The sequence below is a fragment of the Rhinichthys klamathensis genome, unplaced genomic scaffold (assembly GCF_029890125.1).
Source record: "Rhinichthys klamathensis goyatoka isolate OS25496 unplaced genomic scaffold, OSU_Roscu_1.1 h1tg000240l_1, whole genome shotgun sequence".
Lineage (NCBI taxonomy): Eukaryota > Metazoa > Chordata > Actinopteri > Cypriniformes > Leuciscidae > Rhinichthys > Rhinichthys klamathensis.
In genome coordinates, this window is record NW_026606762.1 from 1,411,940 (window position 1) to 1,438,101 (window position 26,162).

The 26,162-nt window shown below is 37.2% G+C and overlaps 2 protein-coding genes across 3 annotated transcripts in view; one reads left to right on the top strand and one right to left on the bottom strand.

Moving 5' to 3' along the window:
- The first annotated feature begins 779 nt into the window (after window positions 1-779).
- ctr9 (CTR9 homolog, Paf1/RNA polymerase II complex component) lies at window positions 780-23,432 on the top strand. Of its 2 annotated transcripts, XM_056265728.1 has the most exons (24): window positions 780-940; window positions 2,381-2,479; window positions 2,561-2,800; window positions 2,891-3,008; window positions 5,026-5,115; window positions 6,086-6,342; window positions 6,428-6,535; window positions 8,468-8,704; window positions 8,797-8,886; window positions 8,974-9,102; window positions 12,719-12,902; window positions 12,987-13,075; window positions 14,364-14,549; window positions 14,634-14,721; window positions 16,275-16,423; window positions 16,509-16,625; window positions 18,029-18,174; window positions 18,279-18,350; window positions 18,958-19,240; window positions 19,340-19,494; window positions 20,575-20,656; window positions 20,737-20,849; window positions 22,694-22,949; window positions 22,986-23,432. In XM_056265728.1, exons 1-24 carry the CDS (start codon window positions 896-898, stop codon window positions 23,124-23,126), a joined length of 3,474 nt encoding a protein of 1,157 aa, XP_056121703.1. In that variant the 5' UTR covers window positions 780-895; the 3' UTR covers window positions 23,127-23,432. The 2 variants fall into 2 exon arrangements, with proteins under 2 accessions (XP_056121703.1, XP_056121701.1); XM_056265726.1 differs by having other exon boundaries at window positions 22,694-23,432.
- A 1,496-nt stretch (window positions 23,433-24,928) lies between these two features.
- Window positions 24,929-26,162, bottom strand: part of eif4g2a (eukaryotic translation initiation factor 4, gamma 2a) — a 29,608-nt gene continuing 28,374 nt past the window's right edge. The window contains exon 22 of the mRNA XM_056265784.1: window positions 24,929-26,081. Coding sequence (XP_056121759.1) covers window positions 26,016-26,081 — 66 coding nt within the window. The 3' untranslated portion in view covers window positions 24,929-26,015. The remainder of the gene's footprint in view (window positions 26,082-26,162) is intronic.

A 26,162-nucleotide genomic window follows, 5' to 3' on the forward strand; every position in this document is an offset into this window, starting at 1 on the left:
CTACATTTCTCGAAAAGAATCGCTACTTTTTTTTACTTCAGAAGTAAACAGTGTAGTTAATGTTAATGTTTAGCTGACAGAATGTTTATTTCTAAACCTCAATTTTTAAACCACACCCCTCTCTAATGTCAGAATGTTTATTTTTAAACCACAACTTCAATGTTGGCTTCTTTTACAGATATATTTAACGATATCTTTTGCATTTCTAATCCAAACAACGTCAAACTCGGCACTGCACTTACTCGTGGCCGTAGCAAGACACCTGTCAAGTTTGAAATCCATCCGACCAACGGTTCGAGAGATATTCGATTAACAGACTGACAGACACAAAGACAGACAGACGTTCCTGTAATGTAATTTATAGATAGATAGATAGAAGATTTATCTATATAATATTATATAATAATTTAAGATGTAAACTAATATAATCTTATCACATCGTTGTATATTTGTTAGTATTATTATTATTATTATTATTATTATAATTATCATCAATTTGTGGTGCTGTGTAACAACAACTCAACTCAACGATTTTAAAAAAAACTATTTTGAACAGCATTTACTTCCTTTACTTTGACTTATGTTTGTATTGTTTAATCATTTGTCACAGCGCAGGATTACCAAAAAAAGAAAAAGAACTAGTAAAGATAGAAATGTCACTAAAATGTTCAGTTTTTGTTGATTTAAAGATGAACGAGTCAAGCGCATGTAAGAGGAGTTTCTGAGGACTTTTAATTTGAAGCGTCTGACCGCTAACCCGGAAGTGTAGTGTATTTTGTTGTTCAGGTTCAGTGTGTGTGTGTGTGAGGCTGCTGCTGCATCTCTGTTCACTGTTGGATGCGAACAAGTACAAACCGAAACCTTCAATATTGGGTTTTAGGCTCGAGTCGCAGCTATGTCTCGGGGATCTATTGAAATCCCTCTGCGGGACACAGATGAGGTTTGGACTCGTTTTATTACTGTGTGGTGCTGAGTGTATTTTTATTACAGATCAATGAATAGCTATCATCTGCTAACATGCTATCATTTACGCGCTTTTGATTAAGTTTACATAACATTCATGAACTAACAAAGGCGAATGACAGAAGTACTTCCGCGAGACTTGGGCTTCTCTGTCATAATTATACAATCATTATTCAATGATGTAAAATACTTAAGTTTATGGTTCTGCCAAGAAATATCATCCAATCATATTTTAAGCATTTCCCATTGAAGTTTATGTCTATATGATATATTGTGTGCTATTTAATTTGTATTTATTTAGAATTAAGCAAAAAATAATAATATGCCAGGGTATAATACAACAACAACAACAACATTTGTAATTGTACAACTGAACAACATTGTACAAATTAAACAGTTGCATAGTTTCTCTAGTTCGTAAGTTTTTATGTTTATATACTGTTTCCAAATGCGTTTTAATATAAAATTTAAAATCGTTCAAACATTTACTTTTTTTCAATTCCATTTGACTATAATAACGCACAATTATAATAATTAAATCAAATATAAATTCTAGATTTACAATCTACTTTACAATCTTCACTTCTTTTTGTAAAGAAATGTTTTAATTCTCTCCAAAAAATTTTACAATAGGAAGTAAGTGACTAATAAGCATTTTTACAAACAAAAAAAATGTATTATATGATTATATTATATTTTTATATGATCATTTTAGATAATTATATTATTATCATATCATTTATATTTGTCATCATTATTATTATTAATTTCTCATGCCGTGTAACATGTCTCAGGGGAATTTTTTTTGTACCAAAAACATCTTCCATGTGAACTGATATTTATTATATTATTATATAAATTTTTTATTATTTATTGCAGCTATTTGATCTCTACTGTCCATTTCAGCCAAACTCACTGGTGGAATTTGATCCTATTTTCCTCAGTTATGGCTCGCACATAGAGATGCACCGAAATGAACATTTTGGCCGATACTGATATAATTCTTTTGTATTTGAAAGCCGATAACCGATATATTGGCTGATAAATCCAAATTTGTATATAACTTTTGAGAGCCTGATTACAAAAACAAGTCTCACCATTAAAAGCCATGTCCCAAGCACACACTAATAATGTTCTCATTATAATAATTTTATGTAGCTTATATGACAGACTTGTGCCGCACGTGTTGCACTTAACTGTATTATTCTTTTTTGAAATGATTTCAATCATATTTCAAGCAACTCAAAACCATGATGGCGAACAGTGTGCATCTGAACTTGTCTCAACTGAAGGAAATGATCCAATATGTATTGGCTCTAATATATCGGCTATATCAGGCTGATAACAGTAAAAATTAACATATATCGAGCATCCCTATTCCCCCTTACTGAGTTCATATCTATTTTTTCTTTCTCAGGTTATTGAGCTTGACTTCGACCAGCTTCCAGAAGGAGATGAAGTCATCAGTATCCTCAAACAGGAGCACACACAGCTCCACATATGGATTGCACTCGCTGTAAGTGACACGCTTGTGTATGATGACTTTATTAGGGTTTTCTGCTGCACAAAAAAAACGTACGACTATTGCTTTTTTCAGTTGGAGTACTACAAACAAGGCAAGACAGAAGATTTCGTCAAGCTGCTGGAGGCGGCACGCATTGATGGAAACCTGGATTACAGAGACCACGAGAAGGACCAGATGACGTGTCTGGACACACTCGCCGCTTATTATGTCCAACAGGCTCGAAAGGAGAAGAACAAGGATGCAAAGAAGGACCTCATCAACCAGTCCACTCTTCTGTACACCATGGCAGACAAGATCATCATGTACGATCAGGTAAATCAAGGTTCCAGTGTTCGTAGTCATGTTGTAGAAATCGCTGCTATTTTTGGATGTTTAGCCTTATGATATTTCTCATTTCCACAGAGCCATCTGCTGGGAAGAGCTTGCTTTTGTCTCCTGGAAGGAGATAAGATGGATCAAGCAGATGCTCAGTTCCAGTTCGTTCTGAACCAGTCGACAAACAACATCCCTGCACTCCTGGGTAAAAGTCACATGATCATTACATACTTTAAAACATGAAATCAAAATCCACCCTGCTTACCTAATACAGGCTTCCCGCGGGACTTTAATATTTCTTAAATTCAGTTTGGTCTGATTTAAGGTTATAAAAAGTCTTACATATGGTAAATTATCATTTTAAGAGGTCTTAGATTTTATTCTCGCCACAATTAATATATAATCTGATATCGCCTAATGTGATTATTAAACTTCATCCTATATGAGCTTATTGAATTAAATAAATGTGAGCGATGCGCGTTCAAAGTCAAAACACAGCGCTCTTGTCGTGATTGTAATTCATATTTTTTGTAATGTATTTGGCTGCATTTATTTGATCAAAAATACAGTAAAAACAGTAATATTGTGAAATACCATTACAACTTAAAACAGAGACCTTAAGAAACATTTCTTAATATTAATTGGGGTGCTTAATGCGATACATTTTTTCTGGATACTTTGATTAATAGAAAGTTCAAAAGAAAGGCATTTATTTGAAATATCATTTTTTTTTGTAACATAAATGTCTTTACTGTCACTTTTGATGAATTTAATGAATCCTTGCTGAATAAAAGTATCTTTTTATTTTATTTTATTTTTTTACTTACCCCAAAGTTTTAAATAAGGGTGTAAGGGAATTTTTACAGTTTAGGACCCAAGGACCAGATGTTTGAAAAAAGACCCGGAGTCAGAATTATAATAAATGAAATAAAAGTTTAACTGAAGATAGTTAGCAGTTTCATCAGCAGAAGTCAGCTTCGAGACTCACATGAGAGTTCGTAGGCCGTCCCGCTCACAGTTACAAAGATCACAGCAGTTATACCATTTCCAAGGTCTAAGATACGTCCTTGCTTCAGGTTGCAGTCTCTGATTGGCTAAGAAATAGATAAACATAGTAATTTCCCACACATATACAGATAGACTGAAGCATATCTCCATCGATTATGCGGCTGAAACTCGAACCCTGAAGTTTGGCCAGCCTGTCCAGAACAACAAGTCAGTCAATCTCCAATAATGCGATTGGTTCCTTAACCTGTAACCAAGAAGACTAACACACACACCGACACACAGAGTTTTCTCAAAACATCAAGATAATGCGTTCTTTCTCTCAAGGAGAGCTACACTTTAGTCTAACTGGAAAGTAAGGCTTTAGCAAAGAAATGGTCCTTTAAACTATTGGCTTCAATGACCCCTGTATGTATTAACACGTTGAAGACCTTTCTCAAACACAAAACAAGTCCATATTTCACTTCTGGAAGCCGGGCTAAATGAGCAAGCACTGTTACTGCATTCACATATCAAATACAGACATTAAAGAATACATGAAAAGAACATTTCACACTGGAAACTTCTATAACAAAGTCAAATCTCCAGAGAAGTCATTCAACTCATTTGATATTTAGAAGGAAACGTATTGATTAATACCTTGATTATAATCACTCATTACATATACATTGAAGCAGCAGTGCATTCCAGAATCCACCCCTTCAAGGGTTTACACTAAAATATTAAACACTGATGATAATAATAAGAAATCAAATCAACATATTAGAATGATTTCTGAAGGATCATGTGACACTGAAGACTGGAGTAATGATGCTGAAAATACAGCAGTGCATCACAGGAATACATTGCATTTCAAAATATATCAAAATTGTAATAATATTTCACAATATTACTGTTTTTACTGTACTTTTGATTAAATATATGCAGTTTTGGTGAGAATAAGAGACCCAAACTTTTGACCGATAGTGTACATTATTTATTTTGAGATATTGCTAGGTTTGTTTTGTACAGATACACTGTATTAATTTTATTTGTGAAGGTCTTAAAAAGTATGATATCCTGTAATGCATGTTCCGGGTCTTTATGTGCAGTTATCAGTCTACATTAGTCACATTATTAATATGGAATACATAATATGGAAGTTAAATTGGATGTGATCATGGTTATTGATAGATATCGTCTTATGAATGATAATTTATGTTTATGTCCTTCAACAGGTAAGGCGTGTATCTCCTTCAACAAAAAGGATTACAGGGGAGCTCTAGCCTACTACAAAAAAGCTCTTCGCACTAACCCTGGCTGTCCAGGTGAGTTTGCCAGATGCTGAAGATACTATCATCCTTTACTTGAAATCTGACCACTTCCTAGATAGTGATAGTTGATCAATTTATACTAATTAGATCTTTACATATTACACATGAATTGAGAGATAAAAAGCTTAGCTTCAATATTAAATGTCGATTGATTACAAAATAACTAATTAATCGCACATTTTTCTGTAATTAATCACACCAAACATAAATATATATATACATATTGTAATACATATTTTATTGTAACTAATGTAAAGATGACATAAAACAGAATATTACAAAAATTAATAGCATATTTTTTACTAAGTATCCATTTCTGGGGTTGAAATGAGTAATAATAGCTATTCAATATCACAGTACAGTTAAAAGCCATCATTGTTGACATTTAATAGGCTTTAAAAAATATATAGCAACTTTAATTTTAAGTTAACTTAAAACAATTTTCACATGAACCCATTATAATAAATGTTATATTAGCGGTGAGCTGTCACTTAGTTATATTTCCACCACTAAATGTATTTTGCTAATTAATTTTCACAGTAAGACATTTACTAGTTAAAACATTTGGTATCTATATTTAATGTGAGGATTGATCCTCTCGATACAATAATGGTATCTAAAGTATTATTTTCGCTCTTACAATGCTCTTACAAGCACATTACTGACAAGATCATTCATCCAGACAGAGCTTGAAACACGCAAGCGTCTTGACCGGCTGATCATAGGATAGGTTTAGATGCTGACCATCCTCGGTTGGCAGAGCTAGGGAGCAGAATAAATAGCGTGATCATATTCCGTAATGCTAGCCAAAGGATGTGAGTAGGCATTTTATTTTTGACAGCTCTTTATTCGCGACTGTACTATATTGTATGTTGTTTAAAAGTCCGTGTTCCGGTTTAACAGGTTGACCTTTTATCTGGTGAAGACTGACAGAGCTCATTTCTGTGTAATTGTCTTATTGCAGCTGAGGTGCGACTAGGCATGGGCCACTGCTTTGTCAAGCTCAGCAAACTAGAGAAAGCTCGCTTGGCATTCGGGCGAGCTCTGGAGCTCAACTCCAAATGCGTGGGAGCATTGGTGGGTTTGGCTGTGCTGGAGCTCAACAATAAAGAGGCCGACTCCATCAAGAACGGCGTGCAGCTGCTTTCCAGAGCCTACACCATTGACCCCAGCAACCCGATGGTGCTCAATCACCTCGCCAATCATTTCTTCTTCAAAAAGGTAAAGCTAGATCCCTCTCGAGATCTACACTTTATAATCGGGAATCGTCTTGTACCTTACTTTATATGTTCTTTGTGGTTTTCAGGATTACAGTAAAGTGCAGCATCTGGCTCTTCATGCGTTTCACAACACAGAGGTGGAGGCTATGCAAGCTGAGAGCTGCTATCAGTTAGCTCGCTCCTTCCATGTCCAGGTAAGAAAGGGACTTCTTTCATTTGAGAAATGGTAAATAACCAGTATGGGTGTATATTTCGTATATGAGAAATCTAACGCATATTTTGAATTTGACTTTTTAAAAAATTATATATATATATATTTGGGCTGTCAGTTAAACGCGTTATTAACGGCGTTAACGCAAACCCATTTTGACTGCGTCACTTTTTTTATCGTGAGATTAACGGTCTTTTTGGCCTAGCAAACTTTGTAGTTTTTTTCACATGCTTTTGCAACAGGACGCGGCATGCGCGAGGACGTTTTTGTTCCTTCGTCGGCCAAAGCGCAAGCGTATCTAGCTAGACCGGAAACAAAACAATAGGCACACCGCATACACTTGTTTGGGCTTGCGAGCCGGCCAAATAGTTGGTTAGCGTTAAGTTTTGAGTGGATGACGAGCGCGAGACGCCGAAATGGATGCCAATAAGATTCTGAATGGAAAGTTTACTTTTAAAAAGTTGCCAAATGGTCCCATTGACAAGACCAAAGCGATCTGTGTGTTTTTTTCATTGTGAACTGAGCTATCATCATCGCAGCACGTCCAGTCTGAAATACCACTTGATGATGGCCAAGCACGCACACACACACACACACACAGCTGATGCGAATTCTCCGCCCCCTCGTCAATATCACGACCTCGTCAGTATTTCTTTCAGCCTTTTATTGATGGACAGTGTTACATTGTGTGAGAGATTATTTGCTACAAGTGAGAATGTTAGTGTGAAATTGAACACAGTATATGTCAATGTTGTTTTCAATAAAAAACATTTGCACAAAGCAAGCCGATCCACTTTTCCATGTTGATAAGAGCATTAAAATGAGAACAAATAATGGGACAAAAAGAAATTAAGAGACATTTAGATTAGATAAAAATGTGCGATTAATTGCGATTAATCGCGAGTTAACTATGACAATAACGCGATTAATCGCAATTAAATATTTTAATCGTTTGACAGCACTAATATATATATATATATATATATATATATATATATATATATATATCTATCTATCGTGTCATGCCTATTTATTTATTTATTTGCTATATAGCCATGTTATATGTGAGATAATATACAGTTAGTTAATAGTGCAAAATAATGACCGTTCAATACAAGTGATACCAGACCTCAACACTCCTGATCATCCTTTTGGCTTCAGCGTTGTTATTGTTAACTAAAACAAACTACTACAAATCTATATATATATATTAGTTTTAGTAATTTTGTTAATTGCTTTTGTTGATTTTATAAGGGTTTTATAGCTTTAATTAATGTTTATCTCAATTGTAGAAATAGTAATACGCATTTTTAGTAATACGCAATTAATTTATTTCAGGTAGTTGTCAAAGCAACATTTCTATGCTTAAATGCTATTCATTTTAATGCTTACATTTTTCATCTAATATTTTATTTCAGCTCAATTTCAGTTTCCAAAACAGATTTGTAGTAGTTTGTTTTAGTTAACAATAACAACGCTGAAGCCAAAAGGATGATCAGGAGTGTTGAGGTCTGGTATCACTTGTATTGAACGGTCATTATTTTGCACTATTAACTAACTGTATATTATCTCACATATAACATGGCTATATAGCAAATAAATAAATAGGCATGACACAATAAATAGATAGATAGATAGATAGATAGATAGATAGATAGATAGATAGATAGATAGATAGATAGATAGATAGATAGATAGATAGATAGATAGATAGATAGATAGATAGAGAGTTTTAGTCAAACTTAAGTATGAAGTGTAATATTCATTTGAAATTTCCTTTCAAATATTTGAAGACTGATAATGTGGACCGAGGCCAAACATGAATTGACCTGGGCTGCGTTTCCCAAAAGCATCGTAAGCCTAAGTTAATCGTAGAGACCATTGGTAATAAACTTTTACACACCTTTGCTTTTAGGAGGACTACGACCAAGCCTTCCAGTACTACTATCAGGCCACTCAGTTTGCTTCATCTACGTTTGTACTGCCCTTCTTTGGCCTGGGCCAGATGTATGTGTATCGTAGAGACAAGGAGAACGCTGCGCAGTGCTTTGAAAAGGTCCTGAAGGCATATCCCAACAATTATGAAACCATGAAAATCCTTGGGTCACTTTATGCCACATCAGATGACCAGGAGAAGAGAGACATTGCTAAAGTATGACATTACATATCAAAAACTGAATTACAAAAATATGCTTTTCTCAGAGATTTATAAGTCTGTTTTTTGTTTTGTTTTTTTACTTATAGGAACATCTGAAAAAAGTCACAGTACAATATTCCGATGATGTGGAAGCCTGGATTGAGCTCGCCCAAATTTTGGAACAAACAGACATTCAGGTAACAGTGCTATTTCTACATGCGCCTGTGTTTTGACTCGTGTGACATACACCTCTCTCACTGTGAATCGCCCATCTTTCCTTGCAGGGTGCTCTATCCGCATATGGCACTGCCACTCGCATCCTTCAGGAGAAGGTCCAGGCTGATGTTCCCCCTGAGATCCTCAATAATTTGGGGGCTTTACACTTCAGATTGGGAAACCTCGGCGAGGCCAAGGTAAAGAGATATTTTTGGCTCAAATTAAAGGTGAAGTATGTTGTTTCTGCGACACTAGTGGCACCTAGCGGACTTACAAAAATAAAACATATTTTCTAACAACCTTGCAAACACCCCTTTCATGTGTAACGCCTCTCCATACTCAAAACATCACAAATAGCTCTTACAGGGTTTGTTAAGGAATGTCTCAACAGGTAAAAATAGGCTACTTTTAATAAACGGTCCAACACATTAGGAATACTTTAGCTGTGTTGCTACGTGTCATGAGTAAGCAATTGACCATTCGGAAAGACCCGGCCCCCTTTAGTTACTGTTGCTATGTCCCGACAAGCCATGCCGCTCTCACGCCACATCATGTTCTCACCCAGTGACAAATACATTGCGGAGGAAAGAGGACACTGAGAGCGTGCTGACAGACAGGACAGAGCTTTTGATATGAAACAAAGTCTCAACTTTCAAATTTGGTAATAAAAAAAAAAGAAAGAAATGTAAACAATAAATACCATTTTGAGGCTGTTTAATGTGTCTGACAGATCGCTGTGGCGCCTCACTTAAAGCTGCTCGTCAACCGATCATCTCTTCCTTCTGTTTCATTTATAGCATCAAATAAACATGAATGAACATCAGAAGGAATGTTGTTTCAACCTTGGAAAGACGTCAGTACACACAGTTTTTCAAGTTCAAATCCACCGACGTTAATCTACTAACTCTCCTGACTGCTTTGTCGGACAAAAATGGTGGATGGCCTATTATGATTGGTCAGATCTCCTGTCAATCAAACTCCCTGCGAAGGGTGAATTGAGTAGACTAACTCTGTCTTGAGTGAACGCGAGCGTCTCTCTTATATAAACTAGTGCTGCACGATTAATCGAATCGCAATCGTAATCTCAAAGCTATGCGATTATATAACGCAAAATGCCGCGATTTTATATGAACACAGCCTCTCTTCTTCTTTGTCATCCTTTGACTAGTGTTACATGATCCCGCTCTTATTCGTGCAAATGCCTTAAAACCATTTTGCACGACAAGAAGTCAAAAGAGAGCGCGCTGCCTGTGAATGTCCTGAATGTGACTCAGAAAAACGCGCGCCAGTATAATGCGCATGCACAGACCGCATGCAGTTCTCTTTTGAGCTTGAACGAACAATAACACACACAATTATGCCAAAATGTCGTTTTGTCGATTATCTTCATAACATAAGAGCAGTCTTATGATGGACAAAAAGAGTTGTGCTTGTGAGAGAATGAGGCGCGTGAGAGATCCGCCGCGTCTCGGCAACGGCTGCTCTTAAAGGGCCGGCAGCGAATAAAGCGTTCCGTCAGTAAAGTTAATCAAAGAACAAAGGGAACAGAAAATTACTCACTGTTCTTGACTAAACAAGATTTGTGGGTTTAATAAGGATTAGTCTACATATATAATTTATAATTCATGCAGCGCAGACTGTTTGATAACTTTATTCAATTTCTGTATATAAATCTGTATATAAATCCTCGATCCTACCTGTTAAGACAGGAAGGGCACAGGTAAATATGGCATTTATTATGGGTTTATGTGTGGATTGTTTGAAGTTCATTTAATTTAAAAGCTGTTATTATTATTTTTTAAGCCTAATAAATATTTTAAAAGTTGATAGCTTTCAATTGTATTGATGGAATCACTGTAATGTTGGATGGCTATAATTAACGTTTAAAATGTGGGGGGTGTCGTCATTTTTATCCAGACATCAATGGTTTATTGATCATTATAGGTGTTATCAATCATTTAGTTGTTGTTGCTAGTTTGAGTTGAGAAATACACATTAATACACAGAATGATCACTAATCTGTGTGTGCATTTTACTTTAGAACCAAGCAAGTTGACTCATGAAACCATTTGTTTATTATATCGCAATCGCAATATTGACCTCATTAATCGCAATATGACATTTTCCCCAAATCGTGCAGCCCTAATATAAACCCATAAAACGTATCTGCACCAGGCGCATTTTATGACATGACACGCGGTGCCACAACTGTTTGAGTCTTTCTAAACTGGACACATCAAAGTAAACATCACGAACTGTACAATTGTCTTTCTGAACGGGTGCATGATGATGTTGTATGGTATTGAAGTGTCCATTGTTGCATGTTGCATCTTGCATTTTGACATGTTCTTGACCTGTTTAATCTTCGAAGGTGGAATTTTGGCTTGCTCTTCTGTAACCAAAGCTGAATTTCTTTTCCCATGTAACTCATCAGTCATTGGCTAAACACCCTCTGGCTCCGCCTGCTAGCCACGCCTCCAAACTCTTGCTCAGGGTTCTCAAGTCTCACGCATTGGCGGTGAGACACATGCAATTCAACCAGTTCACACGCTCACACGCCACACCGTATATTTCTCACGCTGAAAAGGCAATGCCAACCAAGTTGTCCTGCAAGCTTTATATAACGTTGTATACGAGGCGCAGGCACACAAAGTGAAGTGTCCTGCTGCCAGCGCGTCCGTATCTCGGCCAGATTGCGTTCGTTACTAGGCAACATAGATGCGCGAACACACGGAAGTTGACGGAACATTCTCGGTCATCGCGCGAACGTACGCACGCACACACATTCTCGGCCACCGTACGTTCGTTACTAGGTAACCAACAATATCGCGCGAAAACACGTCGTGATGGAGAAGGTAAGCTGGAAGAAAGCTCGTCTAACATTTTTAGGCTAGAACATTTAATATATAGCCAATCGTATACATTATTATTGATGCAGTCAAAAACTCTACAACTACTTTGCAACCAAGCCAGAAGCTTTTGCTAAGGGAAATGTTAGTGGGTATGGGAAGGAATGAAGTTTATTGAAGAATTGAATTTTATTTTAAATGATATATTATACTGTATTAATAGTCTTTCTAGTTACATTAAGGCTACATAAGGCAGAGTGCTCTGGGTAATATTTTATATCCTGTCAAAACATACATTAATCATTGCCATTGCATTTGTATTTTTCAAAGATGTCAGGGAAAAATGCAAAAAAGATTTGTTTTTCCAAACTGTTTGGAGCAATTTGTTATATTTTAGTAATTTTGAAATATAACATTAAAGACTATATTTGATGTGATGAATTGCTCTGTCATTTATCAGATTTACCAATTGTTATAATTTTAATTTGTGCTGGTTAATTATGAACAATGGGTCAAATTGGGGGGTGGGGTCGAGGGTGGGCGGGGCTCCACTGTGGCTCCTCCCCTTGGGCTCCTCCCCTAACCGCATGTGATCTCACTCCAAGCTTTTGATAAAACTTGAGAACCCTGCTCTTGCTATAGGTTGAGCTAGAAAGATTTTGACAGATCTGAGCAGACACTCTTAATGTTTTGATGGTGCCTGGGAGGCTCGATGTGTATACTTTTGAGGGAGATAAACCTATGAATAGCATACTAATAGTAGTCAATAAACAACAAACTGAATTGAGGAAATGTATTTGACTTCACCTTTAATTAAAGGAATGTTCTGGTTCTGCTGTTGATTACCTCAGAAATTACATTTGACTAAATTATTGGAATGGAATGTCTTGGACGATTTGGTTGTGGAAAGAAAGCATAATGAATGCATTAAATAAGTCAATCACACATCTCAATTTCTTTGTAGAAATACTTTCTGGCTTCTTTGGAGAGGGCAAAAGCTGAGGGCGAGCACGATGAGCACTACTACAACGCCATCTCTGTCACAACCTCCTATAACCTGGCCAGACTCTATGAAGCCATGTGCGAGTTTCACGAGGCTGAGAAACTCTACAAGAACATCTTGAGAGAACATCCCAACTATGTGGACTGTATGCATCATGACAGAGTATTGATTTTGTGTGGCTTTGTTCAAAAAACAGTCCACTCATTTGTCTAATTTGATTTTGTAACAGGTTACTTGCGTCTTGGAGCGATGGCGCGTGACAAGGGAAATTTCTACGAAGCTTCTGACTGGTTTAAAGAAGCCCTTCAGATCAACCAGGTAGATAGTTCTTGCCCCCATACATATGCCTACATATACTGTCATTCTTCTGGATCTGTGTTCATCTAAAAAGGCAAAAAGTTGCAAAAAAGGCCTGCAAGCAACAACAAAAAAGCAAATGTGAGAAAAACCACAGCTGTACTTAGGACTTTCAGTCACAAAATGACCTTCTTAACGCCAGGTGCAAGAGTCTCTTAAACAAAGAAAAATCACATGGTTGTAAACGGCACATGGTGACCAAAAATCACATGGAAAAAACAATTATTAGTAGTCATCTTTCCTTGGAATTCTGTATGGTTTGAGAGGAATTGTGTACTATAACAGGGTTTCTCAACCTTTTGCCTACTGCGACCCACTTTAGCGACACAATACTACTTTGCTGTCTTTTAAGTAGGTCTCGCTTTCGTACAAAGTAATCCACAGGTTTACCCACACATGTTGGATGTTTAGTCTGTAGGTGACGTTCAAGTTTGGATGGCTTCATGGACTCATTTGCCAAGACCTCACCACACTCGACACACTGTGGTTTTTCATCTGAAGAAGTAAATCCATATTTAATATAGTCCGGGTTGTACTTGCGTTGTTTACATTTTGCTGCCTTTGAAGTTGAAGGAGTTTCCGAATCTTCTGCTTTTTTTCTTTTTAAAAACGGATGCATTTTGTCAAGCTAACAGGCCGTGGCTGCGTATAATTTAATAATAAGGTCTGGCATAGCAGGTAGGGCTAGTGTGTGTAACATTATGTAAATATAGTAGGACCTTGTCCAATAAGAGCCTTTCGCGGCAATAATAAATTATTTTTAAGGATAGTTGAAATACAGCGTTAGAAGCCACGGCAATAATGAAGTACGACATTCGAAAATCAGATTCGTTGGAGGACTGGACTTTTGTTTCAATCTGTGCGCGTTTATATGATTAGGTGTTAGGGCTTTTTAGTCCGATTGAGCCACCAATGTGTTTACTAACGGATTATTTTGTTGCACTTGCACGTATTGCAATGAGCCTATTGTGAAGCCCACTGATTGGCTGTGCTAGTGAACACTGAAGTCTTGCGACCCACCGGTTGAGAAACCCTGTACTATAACATTTGTATTCTCAGTTGAATATTAAATTATCAATAATCATTACACACACACAGATATATATATGTAATGTTTTTTTTTCTGTTTTATAGTGTGTGGGCCTTTTTTAACTTTTAACTACGCTCCTAGACTTTTTGTACTTTTTTAGGTGCGCTGAGTTTTTGGTGATTTCTTCAGATATGTAATAATAAAATGTGTTTCGTAAAGGACCACCCTGACGCCTGGTCGCTGATTGGTAACCTGCACTTGGCCAAACAGGAGTGGGGACCCGGCCAGAAGAAGTTTGAACGCATCCTTAAACAGCCCTCTACTCAGAACGACACCTACTCTATGCTGGCGCTGGGAAACGTGTGGCTTCAGACGCTGCATCAGCCCACTAGAGACCGAGAAAAGGTGCCTTGCGGTATTCAGTTGACAAACCATCAATTGTTTCCTGAATTTGTTTGTTTTATTTACTCTTCTTTTTTTTTTTCACAGGAAAAGCGGCACCAGGATCGAGCTTTGGCAATTTACAAACAAGTTCTGAGGAATGATGCCAAGAATCTATATGCTGCCAATGGAATAGGTGCTTTATCTGCTTTTTAATTAGCCTTGCAAGACCTGGGGCCTCATTTATAAAACTTTGCGTAGGATTTGCGTCAGAAGTGGCGTACGGATGAAACATAGGACGTGCGTACGCACAGAAATATTCGGATTTATAAAACCGTGCGCACGCACATCCTACGCATTTTTCCCTTAATAAATCACAATCAATTCTAAATGTAGCGCAGCTTTTGCGGCTTCATGTCACGCCCATAGTTGCCCATAAATAGTCCGTGAAACGCCCACAAGTTAATATTCATCGATTGCGAAACCATGGCAAACATAGAGAGGAAATCAAAAAAACGTAACTTCACTCAAAGTGAAGTAGAAGTTATCGTTGGCGAGGTGGAAAAGAGGAGAAAAATGTTGTTTGGAGGGCACAGTGTGGGCATTAGCTACTAATGCCAAAAAGGCACTTGAGTGGCAAAAGGTTGCAGACGCCGTAAATGCTGTAGCCTCACAACCTCGGACTGTGGCCGAAATAAAAAAGAAATGACAAGCTACAGATGTCGGTTATAATCTACTTGGAAATGGGAAATAGTTCAGCGCAAATGTAATTTCTTGCAGCTTTCTGAATGGTTGAGACATACGTCATACGTTATTTTATCAAAAATAAAACAAACTGAAGGCATATGCATGAAATACCTGCATGAATACCATTCCGTAGCTGATGAAGACATTTTTACTATGAAAACAACTTTCCCAGTGGACAAATAATACATCTATCTATTTATCTATCTATCTCTCCCTAATTATCTATCTGACTGACTATCTAGCTATATTTAGCTATATCTAGCTATATCTATATCTGCTCCGCCAGACGGACACATTGGCGAGAATATCAGTTTTGTACATTATTTCGTTCTGTTTACCATCTTATTTATGAGGATGAATTGTATAACATGCCAATATTATTGCAGAACATATTTCACTTTTCTTTTTGCAAATATGTGTTAATTTGCATTTCTGTTGCAGATCGATCAAACGGGTGTTCGTGTAGGCTGTTAATTGTAAGACTTGCTTTGTGACGTCTTTGTGTTATTTATGAGAGGCAGTATTGCCATTTATTTTACACAACGGTCTACAGTTTCACACACTTTCACGTGTTTCTTCCATCTGCCGACGGTGTCGCCATTTCTCATTTCACCCGTTTTTGTGCGTACGCCTGGGTCAGAGCTTGCGTGAAGGACCGCACATTTTCCCGTCAAGTTTGCTTTTTATAAATACCAATTATTGCGTAGAGAGCGGCGTACGCCTTCTTTTGTGCGTACGCAACGTTTATAAATGAGGCCCCAGACCCGTAACTAGCACTATAAACATACGCCGTTTACACCTGGTATTTGGTGGATCGGGTCACAGGTGAACTACACTAAATACAGGTGTAAACGGGGTCTAAAACAATTTCAACTTGTCCACTGTCGACCACTTCCAGAGGTAGTGGAAAACGCATGTGACCGGATTGGTTGAACGTGGACTTGTGTTTACCCATCACTCTGCTTCAGCTCATCGTGAGCATGTTTCTGCTGTGTGACGCAGGCGCTGTGCTGGCACATAAGGGTTATTTCCGAGAGGCACGGGATGTCTTTGCCCAGGTCAGAGAGGCCACAGCAGAGATCAGTGATGTCTGGCTGAATCTGGCACACATCTATGTGGAGCAGAAGCAGTACATCAGTGCTGTGCAGATGGTGAGAGCACAGACTGAAGGAAAACTCCTCTGAACAGGAAGGGTTTCGCTGTGGATCGGTACTCACCGCCTGTTTTTCTCCTCAGTATGAAAACTGCTTGAAGAAATTCTACAAATATCAGAACACAGAGGTGTTGCTGTATCTGGCCCGAGCGCTCTTCAAATGTGGCAAGCTGCAGGAGTGCAAGCAGACTCTTCTCAGGGTGGGGAAATCTTCATGCAACTTGGGATTTTCTTTTCTTTAATGCAGGGTTTGCCAAACTGGATTTCGCAAGTATATGAAAAGCAAATCATTCAATTATAAATTTTCAAATGAAAATGATCAAAATATAAAATCTAAAGAAAATTGTTGGTAACACTTTACTTGAAGGGGTGTGCATAAGACTAACATGACACCTTCATAATCATGACATGACACATGTTATGAATATGAAGGAAGATTTATGCATGTTTATGACAACTGTCATTAAGTGTCATTCGCTCAATTATGACATTTTTAATGCAAATATGACATTGTTTGAAATGTCTTTGTTATGACACCTTGACATAAACCAATACATCATAACCTGTCAGTGTCTTTGTCATGACAACTTGACATTACTAAGACAACACAACCTGTCATAAACATGACCTAGCAGATTAATTATCAAACTTAAGAAACCACTTAGCTTTATTGGTTAACATTACATTAAACTGTCAGGTGGTTGGTGTTGACATTGGCTGTCATGAAGCCATTATAACTGTTTAATGACGAATTCAATTTGTACCACTGTAGTTGAGGTCACGAAAAATATTCATGACACAGTTATAATGGCCTCATGACAGCCAATGTCAAAACCAACCACATGACAGTTTAACTTAATTTAATGTCAAGTTGTCATGACAAAGACACTGACAGGTTATGATGTTATGGTTTATGTCAAGGTGTCATAACAAAGACATCTTAAACAATGTCATATTTGCATTCAAAATGTCATTATTGAGCGAAAGACACTTAATGACAGTTGTCATAAACATGCATAAACCCTACTTCATATTCATGACATATGTCATGTCATGGTTATGAAGGTGTCATATCAGTCTTATGCACACCCCTTCAAGTAAAGTGTTACCAAATTGTTCACCTGCATGTCATGTGACCATTGACCAACAAATTATTGAAATATTGTTTTAAAAGTAAGTATTTCAGGTAAAAAAAAAAAGGGAATCTCTGCTTTACTACAGTGACTCTAGGTTTTATTTGTCTTGTATTATAAATCAGGCTGCCGCATATTATTATATGTCAAATAACCTATATTATTAAGCTAAATAAGGTTATATTGTTTTTTTAGTATGTTGCATAATTCAGTACCTAGTATTGAACAATTAATTTGACGCGTTGCATGTTAAGTTATATTTAAAAGATGAACCCAATGCACTAAAACAATGTGCAGTTTGAAAATAAATAATGTGATTTTTTTTCCATCACATTAATATGTGATTAATGCCCCCAAAATGTATAATGGTTATTTTTTTATGAATATTGTATTAAGTATAATTAATTATTTAGATTTGATATCTATAAGCAGTCCTAATCGTGAATGTTTCTGACTTGTTTTTCTCTCAGGCTCGTCATGTGGCTCCCAATGACTCCGTGCTGCTGTTTAACGTGGCGCTGGTTCTGCAGAGGTTGGCCACGCTGGTGCTGAAGGATGAGAAGAGTAATCTGAAGGCTGTGTTGAGTGCAGTGAAAGAGCTGGAGTTGGCTCACAGGTGTGTGTGTGTGTGTGTGAGCTCCATGACCTCCAGCCTGTGACGCACTACAGCCTGAGGCTTTCATACGCTTCTTTAATATTGTTCTGTTGTTGTTCTCACAGGTACTTCAGCTACCTCAGTAAGGCTGGAGACAAAATGAGATTCGACCTGGCGCTGGCCGCGAGCGAAGCCAGGTAGGGTTGCTTTATCCAGATATACGTGACTTTTGTTCTGAAAGTTTCGTCTTACAGCGTGATTCAGACAAATGGGATCCGAAGACTCCCAAGAACTGCGTGACAACAAAATCCCAGCCAGTCTGAAAATATTTCATGCTTAATGTTTGTTTATATGTTTTTAAATAGATGCGTATATATATATATCCATTTTCCGTTCGTGCGTTCATTCCTTCCTTCGATCGTTCGTTCCATCCATCATGGTTCTTTTGTTCAATCCTTCCTTCAATTCTTCATCCCTTTCTTCATTTGTTCTTTCTGACCTGGTTTCACACACAGGGTTTAGATTAAGCCAGGATTAGGCCTTAGTTCAATTACGGCATTTAAGTAGCTTAAGTAGTAGTAAACATTACTGATCTGAACAGATCTGTCAGTGCAAGTTGCTTTCAGTTAAAACAGCTCAAAGATGCATTTTAGTCTGGGACTAGACCTAGATCTGTGAAATCGGGATCTGTTTTTTTGTTTGTTTTTGGAACAGAAAGGTTGATTTTTGAAGGCTTTTGAATGACTTGAGGGAATAAATGATGACAGGGATCTGATTAGTGTACATCTATGTTCTCTCTCTCAGGCAATGCTCTGACTTGCTAAGCCAGGCTCAATACCATGTGGCCCGAGCTCGTAAACAAGACGAGGAGGAGAAGGAGCATCGCGCCAAACAGGAGCTGGAGAGAGACACACTGCGGCAGCAGGTGATGAAAGAACAGGAGGAGAGGAAGAGCAGAGTGGCTGAGGAGCAGAAGAAGCTGCTTGAGCAGAGAGCCCAGTATGTGGAGAAGACCAAGAACCTGCTCACCTTCTCAGAGGGAATGAAAGACTCGGCAAAGGAGAAGAGGAAAGGAGGCAGCGGACGGGTGAGCTTTTTTAAAGAGCTAGGATCTAAGTCATTAAAAATGTCAAAAAAAAAAAAAAAATCTTTTTAAACCCGTTTACTTATTTTCTTTTTTTATTAGCGCAAAAAGGGAGGCGATTTTGATGACTTTGTCAATGATGACTCTGATGAAGACCTGCCAATGAGGAAGAAGAAGAAGAAGAAAGTTGGGAGCGGCAGTGAAGTTGAGGACGCAGGAGAGGATGGAGAGAAGAAACCCCGGAAGAAGAGGAGGAGGTAAACATTAATGAGAGCGGTGGTGGTTATTTTAGCATTATTCATATACCTTTATAGTTTGTATTAATATTATGAATGGGCTTTTTTATTTTTATACTCTGTTTGAATTTTATTGTTAGTTAAAAAGTAAATTTTATGTGCTTTTGTCATTTTTATTCGTTTTTTTTTTTTATATCACTGTAGGTTTCAGTTATAGTTTTAGTTCAGCATTAGTTTTGATTTATTTCATTTCTAGTTAGTAGTTTTAGTGCTTGAACTTAAACTAAACAAAAATTAGAAATGCTGCCTTGGCAACTAATTGATAAAAATGTTCATCTCATTTTATTTCAGTTAACAACTTATTATTATTTTTAGTTAATGATAATACAGGCGAAACTCGAAAAATTAGAATATCGTGGAAAAGTTAATTTATTTAAGTAATTCAACATAAAAGGTTAAACTAATATATTATATGGACTCATTACATGCAAAGTGAGATATTTCAAGTATTTGTTATAATTTTGATGACTATGGCTTACAACTTATGAAAACCTTTTCACAATATTCTAATTTTGAATTTGGGGTTTTCATAAGCTGTAAGCCATAATAAATAAAGGCTTGAAATATCTCACTTTGCATGTAATGAGTCTATATAATATATTAGTTTCACCTTTTAAGTTGAATTACTGAAATAAATGAACTTTTGCACGATATTCTAATTTTTCGAGTTTCACCTGTAACCCAGGTGGAACATAAAGGGCGAGTTTTTAGGTTGCTCACAATTCAGAGAATCAAAATGCAATCACAAAATGATTTTTTTAACAACGGTATGAAGGTGCCAGGTGCGGACACATTTACACTCGCTAAGCACAGTTTCATGGGCGAAATCCATTCATTTTTGCGTTGAACTTTGTATTTGTTCGTTTTTTTGTCATCTAATTGAATGGTTATAAATTACATACATTTAATTATGAGTTAAATATTTGTAAATTATGTTAATAATATTAATAATTCTTTTTCTGATCCCTAGTGATTGTAGTTAAACCCGACTCAAGCTGGGCCAGGTTGAGTTTCAGTGTGTTTCTCTTGTTGCTTCCACAGACCCGCTGGTTCAGATGATGAGGAAGGAGGCTCAAGGCCTAAGAAGCAGCGCAAACCCAGAGAGCGCAAGAGGGCCGAGAAGGTACAGATGCTCTGCGGGAGACATGCAGGTGTTCCCTGGATGTAGAGATTTACATCTAATTGCTTTTTTCTTTTTTCAAGTCCAAGCCGGAGCGCATGCCGCCATCTCTTAAAGGGAAGATCAAGTCCAAGGCCATCATTTCATCCTCCGATTCCTCCTCCGACGAGGATGGCCTGAAAATAGCAGAGGACAGGTAAGAGATGATGGTCACTCGAGCTCGGCATGACCTGGAAATCCACCCTGTATATTTCCTCCATGCATGCGTTTCATTTTTAAATGAACCTGTTAACCGTCACACATAGATCTGAAGTTAAACGCTTGTATTACCGTAATTAGAGCTTCACGATTAATCATTAACAGTTGTCATGTGTAGGTATTAAACAGCTTGACAATCACACATCTTTTCAACATCACAGTATCAGTATTTCTGTTACAAATATTCATATTATTAGAGATTGCATCATTACGGTGACGATACGTAACTGTTAAAAAAGGTATTTCATTGAATCAGATTCGTTCAAAAAATGCTATAAGTGGAATCATTCATTCAAAACTATTTAAAAAAAATAATTAATTCAGATTAATTAAACATTTTATATAAACTGCAGCAATTAACATTTTGTCAGAACCTCTAGTAAATTGTGTTATTTTTAGAGCTGTCAGTTAAACGCGTTATTAACGGCGTTAACGCAAACCCATTTTAACGGCGTCAATGTTTTTTATCGCGCGATTAACGGTCTTTTTGGCCTAGCAAACTTTGTCATTTTTTCACATGCTTTTGCAAAAGGACGCGGCATGTGCGGCGCTGCGCTATGAAACCATTCATTTCAATGGCTTGCGCCGCGCTAGGACGTTTTGAAAGCGCAAGCGGATCTAGCCAGACTGGAAACAAAACAACAGGCACGCTGCACACACTTGTTTGGGCTTGCGAGCCGGCCAAATAATAGGTTAACGTTAGGTTTTGAGTGGATGACGAGCGCGAGACGCCGAAATGGATGCCAATAAGATTCTGAATGGAAAGTTTACTTTTAAAAAGTTGCCAAATGGTTCCATTGACAAGACCAAAGCGATCTGTGTGTTTTGTCGTTGTGAACTGAGCTATCATCATCGCAGCACGTCCAGTCTGAAATACCACTTGATGATGGCCAAGCACGCACACACACACACACACACAGCTGATGCGAATTCTCGGCCCCCTCGTCAATATCAGGACCTCGTCAGTATTTCTTTCAGCCTTTTATTGATGGACAGTGTTACATTGTGTGAGAGATTATTTGCTACAAGTGAGAATGTTAGTGTGAAATTGAACACAGTATATGTCAATGTTGTTTTCAATAAAAAACATTTGCACAAAGCAAGCCGATCCACTTTTCCATGTTGATAAGAGCATTAAAATTAGAAAAATGAATGGGACAAAAAGAAATTAAGAGACATTTAGAATAGATTAAAATGTGCGATTAATCGCGAGTTAACTGACAATAATGCGTTTAATCGCGATTAAATATTTTAATCGTTTGACAGCACTAGTTATTTTATGTAGTTGTCTGATCAGAATCTGGGGAGAATAGTGATCTCTTTGAAACAAAAAAAATCGTGATTCTCAGTTTATCCAGAATCGTGCAGCTCTAGTTGTAATTCATGAGTGCTTTGGAATACTGACCTAATGTTGGTCTCTCTCTCTCTTTTTAAAAAAAAATACATATTATAAATATGAAGAAAAAACAAAACCCTAAACTTGGTTATTTCTGACAAAATAATTTGGCAAAAAATGCAAACTACAGCTAAAAAGTGCATAGACAAAAAGCTCACGGAAAAAGCTTACTACCACAACATAATCCGTTATTAATATTTCATTGGTTCTCTCTTGTTTTTGCATGGTTTCATCATTTCTTCGTATGACAGCCTGGTCAAAATTATGTCCAAAATCTCTACCGGTATATCGCCCACCCCTATGTCACAGAGGAAAAAAGTCATTACTTCAGTTTCAACGCGACTTGAAGCTTATTTATTTCCTAATGTTGTGTATTTTATGTCCAGAAACACCAGGCACAGCGGCTCGGGTTCAGACGACGACGAAAGCCACAGGAAACGCATCGCTTCTGACAGCGACTCCAACGAGGAGCGGAACCGATCCGGCAGCGAGGCCGGCAGCCCCCAGCGCTCTGCAAACTCAGACGAGGACGAGTCGGGCAGTGATCGTCCGGTGAAGAGGAGGAGACCGCAGCAGCAATCCGACTCCGAGCAGTCGGAGAACGAGAGCAAAAAGAGCCGCTCCGAAGGGTCTGATGATGAATCCCCGGCTGGTTCCCCGGCTGGTTCTCCGGCTGGTTCCCCGGCTGGATCACCGGCCCCGGCGTCAGATCGGGGCTCAGAGAACGAGGGCTCTCCGCAGAGGTCCGATAACGAATCTGAGCCCGAGGGGTCCAACAATGAAGCCTCCAACAGAGGATCTGATGACGACAGTGACTGAAATTACTGAGCGTTCGCTCTGTTGGGGAAAACGAAAAGCCTTTGTTCTTGTAATGGTCAGATCATAGCGTACGGATGTTTCTCAGATTTTAGGTTTTTTTTGTAATGTTTTTTTTTTTTTTTAAAGAGAACGTGTTTTCTGTTTAGTCTTTTGAGTAAGAAATGTTCACAACATCTTTAACAGATGTTTTTGATGAGCATTACGGCATATATTGTGCTATGTGATCTTAAGGGACAATCACACACTGTGATTAGAGTTGGTGTACAATATGAAATCCCTTTGAATAAAAAGTATTTTGAAAATGTTTTCTATTTTGTCTTGTTTGGAACTATTGCGGTTTGTTTATTTTTTTATATATTTTTTTTACATATTCTGAATTTGAAGCCTATTTGCAACACAAATATGAAATTGCGCGCACACACATGTTTCTTTCACTATATTAGTGAGGACATTCCATAGAGGATTTTATAGTAGGTTAATTATATTTTCTATGACCTAGCAAAACACTGGATCTAACCCTAACTCACACCTATAGCTAGCCTACTATAGTCTTCATAACCTGCAAGTTATTAATTATTTAATTAATTTCCTTTGCCAATGTCATAATACGAGGAACAACCAGGCCTAGTGAGGGTCAAATGTCCTTTGTATGAGGAGCCAATGGATTCACAAGGTAATTTTTATTGGTTAAATATTTGTTAAACCCACAGACAGAAGTAATGGGTAAACAATAGTGGATTTATGAAAAATAAATAAAAATGTTGAAAGATTCCTGACAGCGACGATATTTAAATTGAAATAATAATGAAAAAATATATTATCCAATTTCTCTCTCTCTCTCTATATATATATATAAATATATTTGTACATTGTATACATTTATTTGTTAAAATTATAAAAAATTTTAACTATTGTTTTAAAATGTCATGTATTCATTTGACAGCATTGCTGAATTTTCATCCATTCTTCAGTTACATGATCCTTCAGAAATCATCCTAATATGTTGATTTTGCTTATCAATGTTGCAAACATTGTGCCAATACATATTTTCCAGGATTCTTTGATAAATAGAAAGTTCAAATGAACATTAAAAATGTCTAAACTATTTTTTTTAAAACAATTGAATGCATACTTGTTGAATAAAAGCATTCATTTCTTTAAAAAAATAATAATATTTGAACAGCATGATGCAATTAATCTGCCAGCGTGACTTTTTTCCCCTCATACTTTATTAGAAAACGTTTCCAACATGGCATCAATAATACAATAATAGCCTAACTATTAAAAGCATTGCACAATACGAATGAGAAAGATACATAAGAACTACAGAAAAACAAGATTAAAATGAACATCTTTAAAAAAAACGTACATAAAGCATTATTTATGGGGCGTCTCATATACCACCAATACAGTATATTTAGACTTACAACCATAACATTGCATTTCCAATTAGGGATTCTAAGCATTGTTTTACTCTTGAATAAAGAAACATTTGTGAATCACTGCGCAAGAATACATTATCAGATTACAAAAGTCGTGACAGTATGAATTCGGTTGATATTCGGGTAAACGCTGAGCGGTGTTCAAAAACTCTGGAATTGAGCACAAAAATAAGAACTGAAGTGATATCAGTTATAAACGTAATAGAGGTTAAAATTAGTCCTCATAACTTTCATCCAGAAAAAAAGAAAAAAGAATTTTCCATTTCCAAGTCACCAATTATTTTTAAACTGGAAGATTGACCGAGAAAAGTTCATGGTTCCACATATCCACGCACAAGCACACATTAAAATAAGGCCAAATAAACGCTGGTGTGTAACTTTATTGAAAGCAACAGTGGTACATTGAACATTCTGAGCTCTTGCACCTTTACAGTAACACTTGAAACAGCAAATCATTGTACAGATGCCACGAGTGGGTCACCATTTGTTGTCCTACCTAATGATAAAGCTTCGACTTCCCCCTCATGATTAAATAAATATGTATACTATCCATAGACATCATGGGAAAACATTAGGTTGTAAAACGGTGATCCGTAAATTGAACATCCATAACAAATCTCGTTTCATCTTTATTTTACCAATTAAAATGCATTAAAAAAAATATGACACATTTCTGTTCGGATCAAAGCGTCGCATCTAAACAGGCTGTGTTTGGTAATCCCTGAACATGCTGTAAAGAAAAAAAAAATAATAATTCAAGTATCAGCTTGACAAGTAGTGGAGGGGACGAATATGGTTGAGGCAAAAAAAAAAAAAACACGTTTTAAAAAAAGGCCGCATAATTTCATCTCTCCCACATGGCTTTGTTCATTATTATAAGACATAGGAGGGAAGGGGACAAAAAAAAAAATCATCATCATGACATTTTACAATCATAACAACTGGAGAGTAAACCATTTTTCAGACTCGAGCACCTTGCAGACCTTGAGTTTTCATTCGACTCCAACACACACCGCATACTACGCCCACTACTGTGAGGTATGAACAAAGCATTGATGTAACCAATGATTACTGAGGATTCTTTGTAACAAACAAAAGTGAATATTGCAGTAACTCAAAATATGACACTTGAGCAAAAGTGCATTTCTATATTTTTGTGCTGAAATGAACAGCAGCAGAAAAGGCTCTTGCAAACGCATGTTCTTAAAAGCAAAATATATAAAAAAGAGAAACCGATGCAGTTTCGAGCTGTTAATACCATTTATCTGAGGTGGTTCTTAGTCACTACATGCTTTACACGACGAGGTCAAAGAGAAGCGTGACGCAATACGTTGGCTTGGCACTGCAGAAAACAGCAGCGCGGCGGTTAATACAAGTGAAAGAGGAGATGGTGAAACTAAACGGGAGAGATGACACAGGCGAGTACATCAAGGCTTTGGCTGGTTCTTTAGTCAGCTTCCTCTTCAGACTCTTCCTCTTCTGCCGTCTCCAGCCAGGTGAGCCACTGGTTCACCTAAACAACAGCAAAAGAAAAGAAAATCATGGAAATGGCGCGTCTTCCGATGAAAGGGTGCCGTAGGGAGAATCGTGCTGC

Coding starts and splice junctions, on each gene's coding strand:
- ctr9 (XM_056265726.1), top strand. CDS start 896: ATGTCTCGGGGATCTATTGAAATCCCTCTGCGGGACACAGATGAG. Junction 5,116..6,085: donor CACTAACCCTGGCTGTCCAG/GTGAGTTTGCCA, acceptor GTCTTATTGCAG/CTGAGGTGCGACTAGGCATG. Junction 9,103..12,718: donor GAAACCTCGGCGAGGCCAAG/GTAAAGAGATAT, acceptor ATTTCTTTGTAG/AAATACTTTCTGGCTTCTTT.